The sequence below is a fragment of the Struthio camelus genome, chromosome 2 (assembly GCF_040807025.1).
Source record: "Struthio camelus isolate bStrCam1 chromosome 2, bStrCam1.hap1, whole genome shotgun sequence".
NCBI classification, from domain to species: domain Eukaryota; kingdom Metazoa; phylum Chordata; class Aves; order Struthioniformes; family Struthionidae; genus Struthio; species Struthio camelus.
Genome location: NC_090943.1, coordinates 106957259 through 106965992, shown reverse-complemented (window position 1 = coordinate 106965992; position 8734 = coordinate 106957259). Strand labels below are relative to the sequence as shown.

At 39.2% G+C, this 8734-nt stretch overlaps 1 protein-coding gene across 5 annotated transcripts in view; it reads right to left on the bottom strand.

The window, feature by feature from the left end:
- Positions 1-202: 202 nt before the first annotated feature.
- ZNF516 (zinc finger protein 516) overlaps positions 203-8734 on the bottom strand; it is a 107728-nt gene continuing 99196 nt past the window's right edge. For all 5 annotated transcript variants that reach the window (XM_068932030.1, XM_068932031.1, XM_068932028.1 and 2 more), the window contains one exon: positions 203-2607. In XM_068932030.1, coding sequence (XP_068788131.1) covers positions 2366-2607 — 242 coding nt within the window. In that variant the 3' untranslated portion in view covers positions 203-2365. The remainder of the gene's footprint in view (positions 2608-8734) is intronic.

Here is an 8734-nt window from a genome sequence, read left to right as displayed (position 1 = left end):
ACCCATTCTTATTTCTTGTTTAATTAACTGAAAATCTCATTTCTGTGCTATACACAGCATATAATTATTTAAACTATTTCCCCTAGTGTTGTTCTTCATGTAGCTAAATTATGATTGTAAACTTTGCTGATTAGTACCCTGGAAATGGCAGTGACAGCACTAGCTTCTCTGTCAGATATTCTGGAAGAAAAGCTCCAAAAAGAAGCTTTTGGCTCTAAATATTAACTGAGATTTTCTCTTAACAGCTTGCAAAAAAAAAGAAAATAAAAAAAGAGAAATTACAAATGTACACTACACTTTCATGCCATTTTGGGTACATAAGAGTTTTTAATAACTAAAACACAAACAAATAGGCTAAGCAACTAGCTTTTGTGCATTCCTGAACTGTTGCCATTACTTTCACTCATGGAAAATATGACTCAGAAAAGCAACAAAACAAAAACAAAACAAAACCAAAAAAAAAAAAAAGAGAAAGCTAGTGCAAACCCAAAATGATGATCAATCATTAAGCAACACAGCAAAATATTTCATTTTTTCTTTTTTTTTTTTTTTGGTGTACAATGGAATGTGTCTACGCAACCTCCCTCAACATAACTTCACAAAACAGTTAATTACAGTCACTTATAAGTATTTGCACAGACATTCCTAACTACACCAGGGCTTACAGAGAATTCTGGTATATATCTGGTGTAATAGTATAAGGAAAAACCAGTAAAAAAAATACATAAGAAAGTTAATTTGCATTGTTGCAAGTGTTGCAAAGTAACAAAAACTGTCAAGTAATTTAAAACAAGTACAAGTAGTATCCAGAATCAATTACTGACTAGATTTTTTTTAAAAAAAAACAACCTTCCCACCCACAACTTTTAGAACAGAAAGATCACGCTTTTTTTTTTTTTTAAACAAATCTTTGTGTCAGAAGCCCATTTCTACAAAAACAGCACTATTTCATTATTGTATTAAGTAACCTGTTGCTCTCACCTGTATTAAAGGTTAGCATCATTTCTGTACATGTAAAATTATTGCTTTTTTGAAAAATATATTTAGCATGCTAGGGTTTTTTAATCCATTTCCTGCCTTTATAAAATGTTACAATTAAAAAAAACTAGTAAAGCTTTTGCAAAAATTTTCACAGAACGTTTTTCTTTCAAGGCAGCAGTAACTTTTGATAATGCATAAAATTATATGTGCAAAATCTGAAACTCTCAGAAATATTACCATCACACATAGTGTCACAGCAATAAGAAAAGAAAATATTTATATCTGTGGAATACATTTTTAATTGCTTACACTGCATGGTTTAACAACCTGTTATGTGCCACAACCCCACCTTGAAAACTTGCAGTTAAAGAGTTACTGTAGAAGAGGTATATAAAGCTTTTTTTTTTTTTTTCTAACACCACCAGTGATCACCAAGCACAAGACATGACACATCATGGGAACATTAACCTGCCACCACAAAAGAAGTTACTCGTCTTTTCAAAACGTCACCAGGCCGAGAAAGGAGCGGTAGCTGGCCTGCCAAACAAAACGCAGGAGCTTATAGTACCCAAAGGGCCACGGTCTGCCTGAACTTGTTCAGTGACTCCTTTTCCATTATAAACATACAGATCAGCGGCTTTAAACAGCTGAGCATATTTTGTTTTTGTTTTTTTTTTTTAAAAACGTGAAGACTTCCTTTGTGATCAGGTCGAAGAAAGTAGCCCTGTTACAAAAAAGGTCCTGAGAGTAAAACACAGAAGCCTGTTTTTCTTAGTGTTCAACTAGCTTTTCTTTCCCAAAGCAGAATAGAAGCTTTGCTGTGGAAGTGTTTCAATTTCCATATTCACATACCATCAGTGGTGCGCAGTCAAGAACAAGAGCACTAGAAATGCAAGTGGTCCCCAAACTGTAATGAAACAAACCATCGCAGAATGACGGTCTTTCTCTTTAGTCTCTTTAATCCTTCATTAAGCCTCGCTTTCTCAGCACCGAATGCCACCTTTTCCCCACACCCCGCCTTTCTTCCTCTCTCGCTCTTTTTTTTTTTTTCCATTTGCTTTCCAGCATGACAGGCAGTGGCAGTTTCATTAATTAATACTTCTCCAGCCCTCGAATCCACCGCTGTTTCTCAAATGTATCAAATAGTCATTGTGAGCATCAGGGAGGTTTTTGTTACAGTGCTTAACTTCTTCATGCTGTCCAAATCACATAAAGTTTAATTTTTCCAGTGTCTCAAACTTCTCTTGATTAATATAGATGCCTTGTGCTGCCACAGTGCTTGCCAGCTCCACTGTTTATTATAAAGGAAATAAGGAACCATGGGACTGATTAGTACGTCAATTTATATATATCTTGTGTAGCATCTTCATTTATTTTAAAATGATTAACAGTGCAGAGGCATCCCCCTCCTAGCAGAGCACGGAGCGCTGTTTGCCATCTCACAGAGCTCGCGGGGAAGCGCTGCAGCGGCGGCTCCTCCGCCGGGGCGGCTGCGCGGGGAGCACGGGCACCCCCCGGCAGGGGCCCGCCGCCACTCCTGCTCCTGCTCTCGCTCCACCGGGGGCCTTAGGTCCCCTTCCTCAGAGGCACCGTATGGACAACGTCCGCGCTGCAATGGTCTCTCCCCTGCAACAGAAAGACGACAAACAGGAAAGCTCGTTTTTTGCCTCATTCCCCTCCCTTTCACACTTACCCCTCTGCTCCCGCTCAGAGGAGCCCGGCAACCTCGAGCCTCTTTTTGGCATTGGTTACCTTTCATTAGCATTGTGCACGTTAATTTTGGCCTAACACATCATAAAGAGTTTTGTTTTGTTTTTTAATAGTCTCCAGTGAGAGCAAAGTGTGCCAGGCCCTTATAAACTGCTGCATGGACTAGAACAGCGAGTAGGTGTCTGAAGGAGCAACTCTGCAAAGGTTACGAACACGGAGGGAGGGAGCAAAGCCTCTCTAGGAAAGGGAAGAAGGGAGGAAGGCCTCCAAAAAGCAGAACTGTGTGTTAGCCAAAAGGGATTCATAACTAGATCATAGTCTTAAAAAGACTGAAGTTTGAGGTCTGTCAAAAGCTAAGAAAGCTTTTCTTCCCCTCCTCTTGTCATCTTCCTTTTATTTTTTTTTTAGCCAATTTCCATGAATAATTACCGCGTTAAGAAAACTGAAGGGATATTCTAAAAATCAAGTGAAATGAAAGATAAAATCGTGAATAAGTGGGAGCCTGCAGCTCCCAGGAAAAGCTTTAAAATGACATTTAGAACATCACTGTCGGAACAATGCAGTTTACAATCCTGATCCTAAAACAACATGGCAAGATTAATCTTACATAAATGCATTATCCTTAAGCTAAAGTCTTGATGAAGTGAAACAGACCATTTTAAATTAATGCAACATAAAATACGGCACCCATGTAAAATCCAAGCAAGTTTCAAGCTGTGCCTATGGCAGCCCTAGAAATAGCTAAAGAAAGCCCAGCTCTGGCTGACATAATGTATTAAGTGCATCTCCTTTGTTAATAGATTTAGAAAATTCCTAATTAAACCTGGCCCAAGATTCATGACATTTACCAGTCAAAGTTTGGTTTAAGTCGGAAAGATTTGCAACAAAATTAAAGAAAAAAAAAGCTTCTGTACAGACCGCAGTATATTTGAAATGTAGGAAACAGTAACTGAATGAGAGATGTGATAAAACTTCCTTAGTTGGATGCTGAATTTCCTGCAGTAAACTCAGAAAGATGCTTTACATTTTTGCACGGCTGCATCACCCCTAAGAGACAGAGCCGCAATTCCACGAAGAGGCATCCGTCACTGAAATGTCTCGTACTGAACCGACTCCGCGGACGCCAGCGAGCGCAGCAGCGTTTCGCTGGGCTGTGGGAGGGCAGCCACCTTGCCCCCCTTTCTGGAGGGAAGAAATGAAAAAAGGGCCCTGGGATGGGCATCCCCCCTACCCCAGCACGTGCCGCTGTCACAACTGGAAACGTGCCCAAAACCTGGGCACGCTGCTGCTCCCTCCCTTGCCTTTGCGTTGGCCCATCTGTCATTTTCTCTATTCGAAATGGAACCAGAGGTGTGCTTTCCAGCAGAAAATTAAAACCTAAACATCTGGTTTTAGAATAAAAACATCTAAAACATCTAAACATCTGGTTTTAGAATACATTGGTGTTCTAGTCGATGTCTGAACCACCTGATATATACCTGTATTACTTGCTTCCTGAAGTAAAAATTTACCGTTTTGAAACGTAGGTTTTCTCCGCTTTAAGAATTTTAGAGGAAAAAAGCAGGGCTTTTCTACTAAAGAAAACCCTCTAGCTTCCGTGCCGAAACTGTTTCCATACAGAATTCTAGGGCCTTAACTGGAAAAAGGAAAATTCAGTTTATGCGCAGCTTAATATACTGGAAACAGATTATTGTGCGACATTTAAATAAACAGCGGTAATCAGTTTGGAGTGTGGATACCTTTGCAGTTTATAGGCAAGGTGAAAACGCTGGGACAAGAGCCATAGCTGCTACTCCTGTCCGTAACGCTCGTAAACTAACAGACATACACATCGCTCAGATTCCAGTGCAACAGCCTCGGCGACTCCTTGATTGTTTGCATTATAATCTCCATATGTATGAACGAGACAAATTAGGTTGCCATTTATTTGTTCATTATCTATTATTTTGATTAATGGAATTCTTGTTCTCAGAATAACTATTTAAAAATAACATTTGCAATAATGAGGACTGAACTATTAATCATGATCTTTAAAAGAAACTCTGCAAGGAACTGGGGCAAGACGTTTCATACGAACAAATGTCGTAAGTACGACTTCTAACTGACTATGTTAAAATTTGAAAAGCAAAAAAACAAAAACAAAAAACCCCCCAAACAAACAGAAACCAATAGTTTAAGTAACTTTTCATCTGTTCTTTTCCCCTCCTTTTCCCCCCTCCCCTTTTCCCCCCAGCCAGGGGGCAAGCAGAGCTGTACTGCAGCTGGACTAGATGAACGCTAGAGGTAACAGATGTCCTCAGCCTTCCCCCAAGCCCCTTTGCAACCTATACAGTGTTTTCCTGTTGGTTCCTTCCAGTCTGCCTACTCCCCAAATTCTGACCATTTACATTTATGTTATCTCAGCACTGACCATTAAAAAAAAATTTTTTTAACAGTTACTCTGGAGAGAATGTGGGCTTATGGTTCTGCCTCCTTAACGAAGACTGCATACAACTCTCGTAGTAACTATTTCTGCTGTCTCCTTTCAGTGAATGAGCTTCCAGAACTGTGCTATGTACATTTTTTTCACTTAAAAAGAGTGCCCCTACATTCTGGCATGAGGAGAGCTTCTGCCAGAGACATCCATGATCTCAGTAGTTATTTTTCTCATGGGCTCTAGTTTTTAATTGCTTTTTCTGTGAGTAAAAAGGCACTTTTTCTGAAGGGAGAAAGGCTGGAGTATTTTGTTTTTCTGCTTGTTTCATTTGCACAAAAAGCGTATCTGAACAGAGACCTCAATGGCTTCGATTCCAGCACTGTAAATACGCTTTACATATATATAATCCTAAGAAGATGAGAAGTCTCCACTGGTGCTGATCAGTAAATCATGGCCTTTTAAAAACCCAATCGCCTGTCCTTTATAACTTTTAGAACATATTGTCCAACACAGCAGAGAGAGAGGTTAAACTATATTCCTAAAGCAGGCCAAGTTTGTACATGTTTCTAAATATGTAACACAAGGCAAATGCTACCACTGCTGTTACCATTTTGTACAAGCAGACTGCAGACTGATTCGTGTGCCACTGGACACACTTGGGAATTGGGCTTCTGGCTGCAATGCTGCAGAAGCAGGTAATTCCTCTGACATGACCCAATGTCTTAGGAGAATTTTGCTCTGAGAGTCGCAGTGGCGTTGAGATTATGCAGTCACAGGGACCCTTCCAAAAAGGAGCCAGCATTTGTCTTACACCATATAAACAATTCAAGCGTGCTTCCAGAATTCATGCTTACTAAATCAGGTCTTTGGATGCTACTTAGTGTATTCCAAATTAAGATACATATTCATTGTGGATAAGCAAGCTTAATTATGGATATATTGGGATATTTAGCATTTATAAAAATATTCAGAATATTCGCTGCATTTAACATGGCAGCATTTCAAGAGAATCTGCATGACTCTGCACAGATTGCATTGACTCGGGATATGCAATAAGCGTTTTTGTCCTTCAGAGTTAGACTAGGAAATATTCTAGAGTTCAAAGGAAATGTATTTGATGGAAAAAGTCTTTTATTTTTTTTAAACCGTTCAGCTGGAAATAAAGGGAAAGCAGAAAATACTATTACAAAGCAGATAACCATCTTATTTCCTATTTTTGTTTACAATTCATTGCTGTTGATGATAAAATATGAAATGCAGTCCACTGCTAATATTATCCAAATTGCGTGTGTATAGTCTTCTTTACATACCCCTATACATGGCCTAATTTTCAGTGCTGCTGAACACCTGCATCTCCTGCTGGCGGTTCATTGCCCTAAATTAGGCTTCTATTTAGATATCTAAATATAGATTTAACGGGCTCGTTTTTGAAAAAGCCTTGATGTAGACCTTATTTTTAACATGCTGGATTTAAATTACTCTGAGAGAAAACAGCTATATAATGTAGCACTGTTGTAAGCTACTACGTTGGGGAATTTTAAGAGCCTTACCTAACAGTCTTTTATACCGGAAATCTTTAGAGGAGATCTCCTCTTGACTACTGAAGGAAATGGGGGATCTGTGATATACTAATGTTAATATTTTTACTCTTTAACAGACTACTCAGGGGAAGGTATTTTACCTGTAAGGAGGAAACATTATGCAAAGCAAATCACACTCGCTTAATGTAAAAAACCCTTCATTCTAAAGCTACCGAACGTGGTAGCTATTGTTTCTTGCTCGGAGCATGTGCATGGCACTTCCCTTACTTGAACTGACTTTACACTGTAAACTCTCCTGAAAAGATCTGTCCCCAATTAAGAAATGAAATGAAGACACAGAGTGACAATGTTTTAACTGGGAAATAGTTATGTTACCAGAATGCTGCAGGCACTGTTCTCTGTGTGAGCTAGTTTCTGTGCTTCTAAAGGCCCCTACAGTTGCAGGTAGAAATGAAAGTATTCCCTTGGTAAAAGGTAGGGACTATGCAGAGTCTTCTGGGGGAGCGTCAAGCCTGTTTGCTACGAGAACAAGAAAAACAGCAGACAACTGAAAAATTTTCATTGACATAGACGCTGACAAACTGAGACAAAGGGTGAAGTTAAAGAACGAACAAGACAAAAGGAAGGAAACTACCTCCTGGAGAAGCGATCATACTGCAACTTCTGTGAAAGAAATACGGATTGGCAAGAGACAAAGCAATTCATGAACCTAACCTCTATCCAGTATTCTGCTGTATTGAGAGATGTTGTAATTTAATCAAATTCTTCGAAGACAGATTGACATGGACTGAGACTGCAACAGCAAACTACATTTGCTGTGGAAGAGGTTAGTCAATAAATTCTGGCGTGGCAGTAGTTTACAAAGACAAGATTATGAGTAAATTTATTGTGCAGTAATATAACCTGAATTATAAAAAGACTCCGACTGAGTTGCCACATCTCTCTTCAGATAGATATGGCCATTTCAGAATTCTCTGGAAATGTTTTTCCAATTTTGACCTTACATTGTCTTTCAGAGGGAAAAAGGCCCAAAAGCCAAAACATTGCCCTCAGAATCACTGAAGGATAAATATATATAGGGATATATAAGGATAAACTATATATGGGATAAACCACAAACATGAAGAGATAAAAGAGACCCAACAATGCAAGCATTTTAAGGGTGTTTAGTTTTACTAAATCTATACGTTACTAAACTGATGAGAACCAAAGACTCCTGATCTAGTTCACAGAGCTGCACCCTATCATATGCTTTTACCAAGAGGGATGTCCCAGCACCATTTTATTAGATAAGTCCCATAAAGAGAGCACTCTTTGATGGCGCCAATTGCAGTCTCACTATCTAGTTCTCCAACTGTAGCATAACTTTGCTGTTAGTGTCCCACAAAAACAAAGCAAACAAACCGCCCCCACGACCACAATCAAAGTGCTGTGCCATCTTTGTAAAATAGAAGTTGCATTTCAGTGGTAAAGGTCAGGAAATGTTGATTCCATTCAAAGCTCTACTACACACGGAAAATCTTGTTAATGTTACAGAGAAGATTACTTTTTCCATCAAGGCACAAGCTTGACAAATAACTGGAGGAAGGGCAAATGGAGGTAGAAGGAGCTTTCTGAAAAAAATCCCTTGTGTGGGAATGAAAACAAATTTTAAGGCATGGCTTAAAGTTTGTCTGTCTAGTAGGAAGCACTGTCCTATTTGAAGAAGGAGGAAAACCACTGGCACTATTTTTCTGAAGTTTCCCATGTAAATTCATTGTCATTAAAGGTGACACGCTGACAGTGCTAAAGAAGGAAACTCTGGGACAGTCTAGGCAATGGCAGCATATCCCACCACACCCAGGTCTGAAAAACGTCCTTGGAAAGATTCAGTATTCATGACCATTTCAGGCTTCACTTCTCTTGCAATTGCTAACAAAATCAACCATTGACATTGGGTTCTATGATTCTTTAAAAACTGAAAAATGGGCTGAGACTCAAACTTACATCACTCGTAGTAAGGACCAGTCACACTCACAGCTTTAAGTCATGACAAGTAACTAGCACCAGATGTGAAAACTTCTTAAGGAGAGCTGTAGGCCACTCC